The sequence below is a fragment of the Mustela lutreola genome, chromosome 10 (assembly GCF_030435805.1).
Source record: "Mustela lutreola isolate mMusLut2 chromosome 10, mMusLut2.pri, whole genome shotgun sequence".
Classification (NCBI taxonomy): domain Eukaryota; kingdom Metazoa; phylum Chordata; class Mammalia; order Carnivora; family Mustelidae; genus Mustela; species Mustela lutreola.
This window is the reverse complement of record NC_081299.1, coordinates 5,208,245-5,222,204: the sequence shown is the minus strand read 5'-3', so window position 1 is coordinate 5,222,204 and position 13,960 is coordinate 5,208,245. Positions and strand designations below refer to the sequence as shown.

At 46.9% G+C, this 13,960-nt stretch overlaps 1 protein-coding gene across 1 annotated transcript in view; it reads right to left on the bottom strand.

The window, feature by feature from the left end:
* Window positions 1–10,449: 10,449 nt before the first annotated feature.
* PER3 (period circadian regulator 3) overlaps window positions 10,450–13,960 on the bottom strand; it is a 60,735-nt gene continuing 57,224 nt past the window's right edge. The window contains 1 exon segment of the mRNA XM_059137380.1: window positions 10,450–12,987. Coding sequence (XP_058993363.1) covers window positions 12,904–12,987 — 84 coding nt within the window. The 3' untranslated portion in view covers window positions 10,450–12,903.

Sequence of the window (13,960 nt, the reverse complement as noted above, 5' to 3'; positions counted from 1 at the left end):
TGAAACCAAGAGTCGAGTGCCCAAGGGACTGAGCCACCCAGTCAGCCCTGTTTTCCAAGTTTCTAAGCTCCATGATCTTCAAACGTACACGCTTATTTTAGGTATTTAGGGCAGAACCAGGTGCCTGAAAGGTGAATTATGGCTTGTCGGTGTGTACTATTTGAAGACATAGTGGGCTTACATTTTTTTTTGTCATTCTTTTAAAATTTAATTAATTAATTTAGAGACTGTGCACAAACAAGGGGAGGGGCAGAGGAGAGAGAGAATCCCAAGCAAACCCCCCACTGAGCACAGAGCCCGATGCAGGGCTCCATGTCATGACCCAGAGATCATGACCTGAGCCGAAATCAAGAGTTGGACACTTAACCAACTGAGCCATGCAGGCGTCCCTGTCATTCTTGTTTTTTAGTTTGAATTTGTTGCCAAGAGAAAGGGATAGCCCTTAAAATCCAGATTTCTAATATCAAGATTTGGCAACTAGCAGCAGGAGTCCACCTTTAGAGAGAGCATAAGCTCTCTACTTTGCCACACTCCCCACCACTCCCTATTGCATTCACCAAGCTGGCTTCGCTCACTTACATGATCACCTCTGACTCCTGTATGCAGTTCAGTCTGCGGTCTTTGATCTAACGTCTTGGCCTCCATAACTAAGGCTGCTGCTGATGCATTGCTGCTGTTGTGTTATTTCCTTAGGGTAAATTTCTGGAAGCAGGCTTACCAGGTGTAAGTGTATTTTCTCTCCTGCCATACTGTATTCAGTTTGGGATGTCTGGTGGGGCCACAGTCCTCTCTTGTGTATGAGCTGCCCCAGGAACCCTCCATGGGGATGTTCAGCAAAAGCTCTGCTGAACTGGGCCCGTTGAACCCTCTCTTCTAGGAATTTGCAAATTGGATTTAAAGATACTGTGTCGGAGCTGATCTCCTTCAACTGAAGAAAGGCAAATACGGGTCAGTGGGGTGTATGTCTGGTCAAATACATGTGGAAAAGAAAAGAAAGCCAGTTTTGCAAAGAGAAAACAAAGAATGAGCTAAAATGGGCAGAGATTTATCAAGGCAAGGAAGTGTGGAGCCAGAGAGACGGACGGAGGGAGGCAAGCGTGGTTTCTGTTGGCACCAACCCGCAGGTTGAGTGCCTCTTTCTGTCATCTTGGTCCACAGCTGTGTCGTGCACCCGGCAGTGTAGGTGTGTTGTGGGCGCTGAGACGTCTGCTGAATGGCTAGAGGAGTCTGAAGATGACCACCTTCTGTCCCGCCAGAACTGTGTGCGCAGTTGCCCTGACATTGTCCGTGTCCCTGTCCCAGCACTGACAACGCCCTGCTGCCCATCCAGGGGTCTGGGCTGGACCAATCCTGCTCATGAGCAGTACGGCCCCCGACCCCCCACCGGGGATGCGACTCTCCCGCCAGTGCTCCATCCGCTTCCAGGCCGTTCCTCCATTTCCTCTGGGAGATCCTGCACGTGTATGGCTCCCTGACTCCACCTGGGTCTGTGCTCCCCCGTCCCCCTTTCCAGAGGCCTCCTGCCTGCCTGTCTGCCCACCAGCCTCGCTGCACTGTCTCTTCACTCTGCTTTATTCCCCGTAGCAGTAAAAAATTATCATCGCAAATACTCATTTTGCTGTCTGTTGCCTCTGGCAGGAAAGTTCACGAGAGTAGAAACTTACTTTGTTCTCTGCTTTTCCCCCGAAACATGGCCCGACACGGGATGGTGCCCCACTCGCTGACTCAGCAGATATTTACTAAGTGCCTCTAGTTTGATAAGGACCTGAAATATGTAACCAGGCCGGAGGGCTCAGTGCGGTGGGATAAGCTGAGAGAGGCATGAACATGAGTAATGCCTGGGATAGGTTTGTTGCGATTTTTAAGTAGCGCCGTCAGGGAAGACCTCACAGAGGATGTAACATTCTAGCAAACACTCAAAGGAGGGGAGGAAGGGAGGCAGGTGCACATCAAGCAAAGAACATTTCAGGTGGCGAGCAGCCATTGCAAAGGTCCTGAGGCAGGAATGTGTTCAGGAAGCAGTCGAGTTTAGCTGTAAGCAGAGAACAGCACTGGAAGAACTGAAACATGGAATAGGAGCTACAGGGGATTTAAGAGACAATCAGCCTCATCAGGGATCAGTCACGTACAAGATGATGCACCCATGTCAAGTGTAGAGTTTGATGAGTTTTGGTCCACATATATCTATGACCATGTAGCCCTATCCTTGGTCAAGATAGAGGACATTTTCATTACCCCAGAAAGCTCCCTCATCCTTGCACAGTCAACCCTCCACCTCCCACAGAAGTGTGCTGCAAGTTCTAGAATGTCATCTGAATGGAATCACGCCACAGGTACTGTCCTTGGTCTGGCTTTACTTCACGCTGCCCAAAATCCTTGAGACCCACCCTGTCGTGTTTACCAGCCGCTGTTGGGTAGAGTTCTGTTGAGTAGAATTCTATCCTCCAGCTCAGCCCGGCTTGTTTGTCCACTCGTCTGTGGGTGGACCTTGGGCTGCTTGCAGTTTTCCAGGGTTGGGAATAAAGCTGCTTGGAATGTTGCGTGCAAGTGATTCTCGGATCAATGCATTTGTTTCCCTCGAGTATGTGGAGACCTTGCAGAGGGATTTCAGGGTTTGCACAGTTTAAGGGATATTTAACTTTATGAGAAACTTACAAACTGTTTTCCAGGGAGGTTGTGCTGTTTTGCATTCCCCCACGGGCTCGCTCCTTCTCTAATGCTTGGGATCATCAGTCTTTCTGATCACAGCTGCTGTACTGGGGTGGGTGTATGGTAGCCCCTCACTGTGATTTTAATTTGCATTTCTCTGATGAGAATGATGTGGAATATTTCATGTCCTTATTAGAGACTTGTATACCTTCTCTTTTGGAGTATGTGTTTATTCCTTTCATGGGGTTTTTGGCTTACTGAGTTATGGTTCTTTCTATGTATATATATTTTATATCTATGGAGAAATCTTTCATCAGGCATATGTATTCTGACTTTTCTCCTAGAAGGGACTGGTCTTTTCATTTTCTTACCGGTATCTCTTAGCAGATGTTTCTAATTCTGGAGCAGTCAAATTGATCCATTTCTTGCTTATGTGGTTGATGTCTCAGCTAAGAAACTTCTACCTGCCTTAAGGTTGGGAAGGGGCTCGTGATTTTGTTTTTCTAGTAATTCCACAGTTTTAACTTTTATTTGAGGTCCATATGGGGTTCTGAGCAAGAACCTGACATGATTCGACTTGTGCTGTGTAGACGCTGGTGGGGTGGAGTATAGACCCAAGGACACCCACGGTGAGGCCATTTGATGGTCCAGGCTGGGGCCAGGCCAGCAGACTGCCAAGGGGAGCAGTCAGTCACAGGAAATATTCATTGGTGAGGTTTTCAGGCGTGTGTTTCATTCCTCCTTGATGAACAATATTGAAATTCAAGACTTGCTCTGAGCCTGAAGGTTTGCTGTGCATTTTAACTTAACTTCACTGAAGAACTGGTTTTAAGTGTTAATCTGCACATTGTCATTCTTCGGCCATGGCAGTCTCCGATACAACAGGACAATTCATCTATCGCTCTTGATTAAGAAAAGGGAAACCAACACATTCCATGTCACGCTCTGTGTCACTCCTGCTAGGACTCAGACATCCATGTCCTTGCCTTGGCCACTTCAACTCATGCGTGACCCTTTCTTTGACTTATGACTTATTGCTGTCAGTCCTTTGCCCAGATTCATAAATGTAACTATTCTTTTTATATCTACTTTGTACACTAGGCATTGACAGCAAATTTATTTATTGTCTGTGAGTTGTTACCTTGAAAAATTACATCAATGCAAAGTGATTGCCTTTTAGCCTTCATAGCCAATAAATTTAATTTTTTGGAGGGGGTGAATGAGTCATAGGATCATATATATAACCACTGATCACAGAATAAGGAGTAAGCTGGAAGTTCCGAGCAACAGAAGCCAAGAAGGGAGACTCCTGTCTCTTGCCCAGCATGTATAAGCTGATCCCCTGGTGTTTGCTTTTCATGGGATGTTTACATCCTCTCCTTGCTCTGCCTGTCCCTGACTCCAGGGAAGAGACCCTGCGGCTCTCAGGTAAATTGAATTTGTTTCCCTTCTGTTAGTCTTGGAAGAGTCTTCAAGGGTCTTAAATGCAAAGTTAGAGATAAGAATGGGAATTCTTGTTTGCAGAAGTCTTTTCAGTCCTAGCTATAGATAGAATCCTAGAGGACCCTTACAATCCATTTTAGGCTTTTTTTTTTTCTCATTCTAAAACGGAAGAGAAAAAAAGGGTAGCTTTGCTTATTTCCTGTTATTTCTGTAACCCAAACTTTTGTTTTGGTCAACTTTTTTTTTTTTTTTTTCAGTTTAAAAAATTGTATGACATTTTAAACATCAATTCCTTTTGGTTTCTATTTTAAATGAACTGGTTGGATGTAGAATTTGTTTGTTCCAATTATAGATTATTTTATACCATTTTCAGTTAAAAGTAATCATCTGATATGTGTTACATGAAACACAAATGTTCGTTAAGGAATAAAAAAGGGACAGTTTGGAGCTTGGGATGACATTGGTTTCCAGCTCAAGTATCTTGTCCTTTTTGATTTATATCTCATTCAGTTTAAGTATAAGTTGAATTAAAAAAAGAATCGGTCAGTACTTATTTGGCTATTTCCTCTTAATTTAGTTTAAGGATTAAAACAACTGATGCATAAACATTTTAAATGGATTTTATCTTGTCTTTAATTTGGGGTACTTTTAGACTTTTTTTTAAAGGAAAAAACTCTTCTATGCCATTGATTTTATCACTCCTAGTCTCCAAAGTTTCTCCCAAGAGGCTTTTTGATGATGGCCAAGCACTGTTGGCTACTCACACATGCCCCGTCCACGGCTGCAACCCCTGACCTCCCGTTGTGTTAGCGGCCCAAAACAGGCATTAACTTTATTGAATCTCTGCTACTTAAGAAGAACAGTGAGAGGCAAGCACAAGATGAAATCAAGACTGGCTCTATCACTGTCCTTTTAAAAAAATGTACATATTAAGGTTTTTTTTAAAGCTCTGATGAGTGCAGCATCTTACTCAAACCCTAAACAGGTGACAGCCTCCCTTCAAGTTCTTGTCTCAGTTTTTCTAATTTAGTTGTTCCTACATAAATGAGTATCAAGACACGTGGCCGAATTTTACAGGTTTTTCATTAATATGCTTCAGAAATATTGCGAATGTGCTCGGATGCCTTTGTAATGCCTTCCAGCTGAGGTCGTAACACCGCATCCAGCCAGCTGGCATTCTGGGGCTCCCGGAGCCTCTGATCTCAGCACTGCGGCTGCCAGCCAAGAGAGCCATCCTGGTGCCAAGTGTCCCCGCAGCATACCTTCTGCCTTCCTCCCACGTCCCACACCTCGCACGCACACTTGCCATACATCTTATATTCAGCTGACCAAGTCTCACATTAAAAATGTTACTATCAAAGTCTTTAAAGAGGATTTTAAAGGCTGACTCTTTTCTAATGATGGTGGTCTTCAAGTCTTGAAGGCCAGAGAGACAAGGAGTACTGACATCTTATTTGGTTATCAGAAGAACATGGACAGTCTTGGCTCCCAGAAAAGCACCCCTTCCCTCTTCCTACCTATGCTATCACTCAGATCATCCACAAATGAAAGGTAACGGGCAGCAGAAGAGAAATAGGAACAAAAGAGAACCACTTTTCCAGTGGAAACATTTTTCAATGGGCCCTGTGGCTCAGCCTCTGCTCTCCTATTTGGGGTGGCTGAGCAGTTGGGCAAGGGCGTAGAGTCAGAATTAGATGCCCTTCTCTTGATTTTCTGTGCTGCCGGCTCACAAATCGGACCGTAGCCTCCCCACCTCTCTGTTGAGATACCAATGATAATTCACGAACACAGCATTGGAGGCTTCCCTAGTATTCCCTCCCTGCCCCAGAGCCCCCCTGAACACAATAGGGAACAGGTAATTGAAGGGTGAACAGCGTGACTAACCTCTATTTTACTCTATGTAGCACCTGATGGAGACACGAGATCAGCCTTGGATGAACTGGAGAGAGTGTCCCTCCTGCAAATGCTGCTGGAGATGTCAGGGGCAGAGAGGGGTGATGGTCTCAGGAAGGCAGGTAAAAGAATTCTTGCACGGATCGGTGATTTTATTGCTACTGAATTACTCTCTTCTCCACTAGATGAGGTAAAAACCCGTTTTGGAAGGGAAAGATGACCTATAAAACAGGCTAATAAATTGCCCGCCACTCTCCCCTTGTGGGGTCGAGACGGCTCTGCAGTCTTGTGTTTTCTCTTTCTCCCCAACTCCTCACCAGCATCGCGCTCTCTGTGCCATCCCAGCTTATGTATATATATTTTATCCTGCACGGATTTATATGGAGGGGAAGGGGGTGTTATCGCAGTTTCCAGTAAGTGCAATTTGAAATCCCACTTTCCCTCTTGCTAAAATCTTAGGCAAACTACTTAATCACCTGGTGCCTCCGTTTCTTATCAGTAGGTGGGATTGGGACACATGCCACCTCCGAGGGCTGTTGTGAAGGCAAGGAGACAGGCCGGGTAAACGGCCCCCGCAGTCGCACACGGCCACCAATCAACTGTCCGCTTTTACGGTTTTCTCTGACTGTACTCTACGCACAGACACAAATTCCCAGGACATTCTGGAAATGAAATGAAGCCTTTTTTTTCTCCCTGGAGAAGGGGGTGGGGTGCGGGGCAGAAGGAGGAGGACGATCTTCGGCAGGCTCCACACTGAGCACAGAGCCTGACCCCAAGATCAGGATCTGAGCCCAACTCAAGAGTCTGACACTTAACTGACTGAACCACCCCGGCAGCGGGAGTCCACAAAGGGCGCTGCATTCTCCCGAAGTTAGCAGCTCAGTAGTTTATTGGAAACATTTTTAAATGAATGGAACATTTACTAGAAAGAAGTTCATTCATTTAAAATGTTTCCAATAAACTACTGAGCTGCTAACTTCCTGGGGAGAAAGCAGCGCCCTTTGTGGACTCCCGTCAGCAAGAAAGAACAGGGGCCCTGCCCGGCGGCCTTCAAGGAAACATCACTGCGGCGTCGTGAAAACAGGAAGATCAGAAATTAGACGTGACTTAGTAATATTCTAAGAAAAACAAGCATAAACCGGAAATCACAGATCTGATGATGAATGGTTTCCGAATACTGTTTTCCAGGTCTCGGTACCAACATTGCTAACACCAGAGGAAGCATGAAAAAGGTAAGTGGCTCTATTTATGACGGTCAGGTGAAGCATTTTATACCTTGACTTTAGAGGATCCTGAATTCTTGAACTGGGTTGTGTCCTGGGTGGAAATCATCCCTTCAAGTAACTGGCCAATCGGTGTTATTTCAAAGCATTACTTTTCCTAAATTCTGATCCGTATTAGATGTGACCACAAGCATTTTCCCAGAGCCTGTTTTGGGTAAAAATTACTGTAATAAGTTTAAGGGAATGAACAATAGATAAGTCCCTACTCTCCGGTCTGTCATCCCTGTGCGAGCTCTTTCATCATCCCCCCACGTGGCCCGGGGCCGGCAGCCCTGGTGTCACTGGGAAGCTCGTGAGAAATGCAGAATCTCATAGGGAGTCAAAATCCCCGCCCCAGCACGAACCACGGGTGACTCGCATGCGCATTCCAGCCGCTGGGTGCAGGGTCTAAGTGGAAGAGCGCTGTGCTCAAACACGCAGGTGGAGCACGGGCCACAGAGGGCGGGGCACCCGCTGTACTCTGGGTGTGGGGGAAAGAGTGGGAGAGGGAACTGGGGAATGATAATAGTAGATGGCTAGAAATGGCATGCAATTCCCGGAGGGCCTCCGATGCTGAAAGGCAAGTCTGCACTTGACCATCATCACTAACACCCCCAAACTCTACGTGCTTCCCGAAGGGTTTGTGGGTACACCAGTCCCAGCAGCCAATCGACCATGCCCACTGTTCTAGCCTCTCCCACCTCGGTGATTCTCTGTTATGTCAGCACACCGAAACCTCCACGAAATCCCGAGGTAAACTTATTTAACTTTAATCAAGAACTTCCCAAACATTTTGGCCAGAGACATCTTTTTTGGTGTAGTACCCACTAGCATCCTTGTAAAAATATACCGGACATACTGCATCCTAGAGACGGCAGACACGGCCTGTGGTCCCAATGGGGCGAAACCACCCAGCAGGGGTCGGTGTGGTGTCTGCAGGTGACGAAGTAAAAGTCATCATTCTCAGGTTTATATTCTTCTGAGTAGAAGGAAGATGGCTAAGATTCTAAAATCACAAAGGTGATTAGTTGGATCTGCTCGTGTCGTTCTGCAGTAGCGACAATACTCAGGGCCCACACTTCAAGAGAAGTTCATTTCAGGGGAAATACAAGATCTGTTTCACAAAGAAGATAATAAATAAATGGACAGAACATGTTACTGACCGAGTATTTCAATAGAGATGGGTCAGTGAGGGCTTGGGGAACTTCACTGCCATCAGTGGGCTGGACCCCTTTCCAGAACCACCACACTCCAGGTTCCTAGTGCAATTACACACCACATGACAGAGCAGACACTTTTCAGAGGTCCTAAGTCTTAACTATGGTTCCTCTTACTTGTAGGGGTCTTAATACATTGATAACCTCTTTTTTTTGTTTGTGGGTTTAGTTTCAAGCCTTCTCTGGACGAGATCCTAACATTTTCCTGAGTCATCTTTTGGCCAGATACAGGAAACAAGATGAGAAACGTGGGTCTCCTTCTGAATGCTTCTGGAAATACTGTGTCTGAAGTGAAATGAACATCTACTAGTCAACCCAAAAACAACCATCTTAGAAAGTTAAAAACAAAAATGCCTGATTTGAAAATAGTATAGAAAAAAACTTAACCCTGCTCATTATTATTTGGAAAATAAATCCTCTATGTTTTGCAAATATCATGAGTGGTCATTTTACTTATAAATGTATCCTGAAAATTTACTACTTTTCTTTCCATCAATTTATCCTTGAATTCTCTGAAAATTTAAAAAGTAAAGCTAGTAAGTGAACAGAAGCAAAAGTAAGAGAGTTACACTACAAATTGTTTAAACATTATCTTACCTCCATGTCCTCTCAACCTTAAAAATCACAACTAATGTTATTGCTTAAAAAAAAGTCTGTGGCTGTGAAGTGTGTAAACCTGGTGATTCACAGACCTGTACCCCTGGGGATAAAAATATATGTTTATAAAAAATAAAAAAGTAAAAGTAAAAAAAAAAAAAAAAAGTCTGTGGGCGCCTGGGTGGCTCAGTCAGTTAAGCACCAGTTAAGCTGGCTGCCTTCAGCTCAGTTCATGATCCCAGGGTCCGTGGATCAAGCTCTGGGTCTCCCAGGGCTCCCTGCTCACTGGGGAGTCTGCTTCTTCCTCTGTCCCTGCCCCACACAAACCCCCTTGCAGGAGCACGTGTGTGTGTGAGTGTGTGTGTGTGTGTGTGTGTGTGTGTGTCTGCGCTCGCTCTCTCTGAAATAAATAAAATCTTAAAAAAAAAAAAAAAGGAAAACCTTTTACTTCCTGGATTTAAGACCTCAAGGACAAATCTGTAGGGAAAGACGTCTCAAGCTCGAAGAACGGATGCGTCACCTCGGGGGCCATGTGGCCACGAAGCGGCCGTGGGAACACTGGTATCTCGCGCTGTAGAAACGAAGCTATGCTCGTTCCCCGGCCCGACGCACAACGCGGGCACCACAAAGCCGGTTCATATTTTCGACACCAGAAGGCCTCGGAGGAACTCCGGGGCTGTGTTTCAGGGGTAGGGGGGGTGACGACCCCCGCGGATGGGGCTCCGGGGTGGGATTGGGACCTTCGCACCCCTGCCCCCGCCGTGCAGGGCGAGTCGTCCGCCCGCCAGGGAAGGGCTCCCTCCAGCCCGCGGGCTGCGCTGCGAGTTGAGGGTTCGAGCGAGGCTTCTCTTTGCCTCGGGCGGCTGCGGACATGAAAATTCACGGCAGGCGCCCGGAGCGGCTCCGGGTAGAGCCGCGCGCCCGGGGTAAGCCCGCGGCTGTCTCCTCTCCCCGGGATCACTGCTCTGCTGCAGGAAGGTGCCACCGACCTGAAGCCTCTAACATCTAGTCTGGGCTTCGGGATCTCGACCCGTGTTTTAACTCTGGGATTCTGTTGCTGCCACAGTGTCACACGCGCTTCGTGACGCGCACGTGTGCTCTAGGGAGCCAGACACAACACGTCTGACGCTGACTTCGGAGTCAGGCGCTCCGACAGCGTTGACGATGCACAGACGCCGAGGCCCCGACGGGCGCTGTCTCAGGGATGCCGGAGGGGGGGTAAGGGACTCGCCAGCGCAGCAGCAGCTCAGACGCCGGACGGCACACACCGTGCTGCTGAGAAAACCAACGTTCATCTGAGCACCTTGCAATGCCTCTTAGTAAACATTTCCTGATGATAAAAAATACATATTCAGGACAAAGATTTATTGACACAGTGCAAAAGTATATCAGGTTCTACATGTACACAGTTTATTTGTTTTTACTTGAAAAAGATATCTGATTGAAGTATTAATAACCATTAAAAACAAGTAAATTCACACAATTATAAACTGAAACAAAATTTCAGTTTAGATTAAATTGACCTTGAGAATTATAATGAAGTTTTACTTAATTGCATAACAACTCCGTTCACACAGCATTCTGTTTTTCATAAATCCTGACCTCCTACCCAAGAAAATGCAGCCTTTTGGGTAATATTTGTGTAAACATCAAAACCTATAATACACATTTTTATTATCCATTCCTGTAGTTATTAATACAAAAAGTTAATAAACTTGCACGACAAAGTGTAAAAGTGGGTACAGCCCCCTTGGGGGACAGCAGCGTCACTGCTGAGCCTCTGCCTCGCTCCAGCAGCACAAGCATCACGGTCCAATCCCTACCTACACCAACTGAGCTACTTGTCAACATATGAAAGTTACACGCGGTACTACAGCTCTGCCTACAGCAAGCACCAGTTTCACACCGAGTCTGGTGTCAGGTGCACTCCGTAAGATGTGTGCTAAGGCAAAGAGATCAGCAAAGTGAGATAAAACCAGTACCAGAAAGACTGAAAAAGAGTTGCTTCCACGACTGAGAACATAAGGTACAAAACGTGCTGCATGAAGCTGCATGACCTCTGACAGCCACGTGTCATTTCTGATTTATGCAGATTAAAATTTTTGTCCCTGCAGAAGGTTATGAAGAGTACACTGATGGACAACATCCGGGCTGGTTAGTTTTTTAAAATTTGATTTCTCACCAAGGGCAAAAATACCACACCACCTGACTGCCACGATGAGGGCTCAGAAATCATCCGGACCGAACAGAGCATGAGAGCTCCCCTGTCCTAACGCTGCAACACTTGCACGGAACAGCTCAGCATTCAAAAATGGCTGGAACGCACAGAACTGCCTTCCAGGAAAACCCATTTTAGAAAGCAAACCTGAGCTACGGGAATTGAGAATCAGGGCTCAGCAGTCATCATGCAATCACAGATAAAAAGGTTAAGTCTCCTAACCATTATCATGATATACTTTTATAAAAAGGTATAAAACTTCAGAGGAGGAAGAGTGTTTTCTTAAAAACAAAACAAAAAAACAAAATAAAACAAAAAAAGAAAGCTCAGTCTGTTAGATAGAAGATGAAAGGTTACTGCTGCTCCATTATTGGCTTCTGGTCCTCTTGCTCCTCTGTGTGGGTCCCACGTCATCCAGAGTCTGGGCAGGAACCACGGACTTCTCTGAAGAGCAGGGAGCGAACTTATCAAGTAAACAACCCACTCACTTCCTTGAAGACACTATTATGGCCACGCAGGAAGCACTGATCTCTGACTGCTGCACCCCTGTGAGGATGGCGGGGCTCCCGCAGGCCACTGCTGTCCCCGTGGGCCACTGCTATCCCACGCAGCCCTTCATGGCACTTACAGATCTCCAGCAAAGATGGCCAGACTTCTTGTGTGTAAATTGGTTGGAAAGAAAGAGTTAACTGTTGATTTCGGGTGAGACATTAAAACACTGAGGCATGAAAGAACAATAATTATTTGTAACCTGACTTCTGAACCTTTTTGCAGTCATTATTTTAAAAACAAAAACATCAGAAAGGGGAATACCACGGGTTGAGTGAGGAGCTCTCTCTGAACGTCACACACGCAAGAGCTAACTTCAGCTTCCGAGGAACACACTCGTGGTGAGCAGATCCACTGTGAGGGCAGGACTTCGGGAACTTCAGTGGAAGGCGGAGAATTAAAAGAAAGGCGTCTACAAGAACAAAGCTCAAAAGCCAACCCCGACAAGCAGGTACTTCCAGTGTACGGACGGGTGGTCTTTGCTACCACTGGTGGACACCGAAGTGACTCGTGCTGTGGGCAAACGAGAACGTTCCACCTGAATTACGGAGGGAAAGGCCAAGCTGCACGAGGACCAGAGGAAAGTTCATTTCTGGGAACGATTCTGAACGCGGACGGCCCGCAGGTGGAATGTCGAGCCCTCTCACAGGGAAACTGATTCCTGTAACACCAGAAGGAAAGGAAGGTGGCCAAGTTTGGGGGCTATTTCTGGCTGTACTTGTGACTACCGTGGATTTCGGGTGCCGCCTGAGCACACACCTCTCTAGAGGCCATCCGGTCTCCTCAGAGGATGGCAGAACTAGAAAAAACACCTAACTGACAGCTTTAATGCCCCCGGGACGTGGACATAAAGGACTGGATACATGGCGTTTGCTTCAGGAAAACAAAGCCCATTAAAAACTCAAGAAGGGAAAACCGTAACATTCAGTGACAAGTTCATGGTCACTTAGAGTCTTTTTTTTTTTTTTTTTGGACGAGGAACGAGGAGACTTTATTTCTCACAACACCTCCCTCCCGTCCCGCACAAGAAGTCTGGTTGTCCAACGGGTCCCCGCGGGGGCGCCTCCACGGCCGCTCATCCGCTGTTTGCTGCTGGAGCTTGACCACAGGGTTCCGCGGTGTCGCCCGGGGAGTCCTGGCTTTCGCAAGTGACACAGCCCTCCGAGAAAGAAGAAGAGTGGGCAGCATGACGAAACGTCATCTGGAAGGACTGAATCAGTAAAATGCTGGCCAGGTACCTTACGTCTAGTCCCCAGTTTCTGCACTGTGTGTCTGAGAGCAGCCCGCGTGGCAGGCCGTGGCAGGCCGTGGCAGGCCGTGGCAGGCCGTGGCAGGCCGCTCCTAGTCCTTGTGAGAAGGAAGAGGACAATCGTCTCCACAATCGTTGCTTCAACCACTTTGGGGCTCATTCGTTTACTCTCCTATTCAAAAAGCATAAAAATAGTGTTCGAAGAATGAAGACACTTGAAATGAGGAGCGGGCGCAGCTCCTGCTTTTCGGGAAAGCCACATCTAACCAGACGCCGGCTGCGGGAACGCGCTCTGTTCTTCTTTAAAGGGGGGGCACCTGTTTACTTCCGCAGCCTTGACACCACACTGTTCGGAACACCCAGCTTTCTTCTCTTGCTATCGTTTGTGACTCCCCACATTGTCACCTCCCACATCCACAGCTTGACACTTGAGGGAATAAAGTCCTCATTCCTGGTACAAGTTCCACAAAGGTTCCACAGAGCCACCACAGGGGCCCCGGGCAAACCAGAGCTCCATTGCCAACCCACTCGCATGCGCTCTCACTAAGAAGATCTCGTTAACAGCCAAAGCCCCCGGGCCTCATGGAAAATCCTGCTAGCTATGAATACTCCCTCCAGTGTGGATCCCGCATCTTGAGTTTGATCTCGGTTCAAACACGCCTGCATATCTGAAACGCGCATCTCTCACTCCTCGCCTCCCCATCAGCCATACTTCAAAGCAGGGGCCCTGCAGCATTCCAACCAGGAAGCACACTTGCACTCCAAAGACCGGCATTCAAAATCACGGGGGCTGTGCGACCGTAAATAAATTATTTAACATCTGTACACGTTACTTTGCTGCTCATTGGTAAGGTAGAAGCATCTGTGAGGACTGTAATTTTCA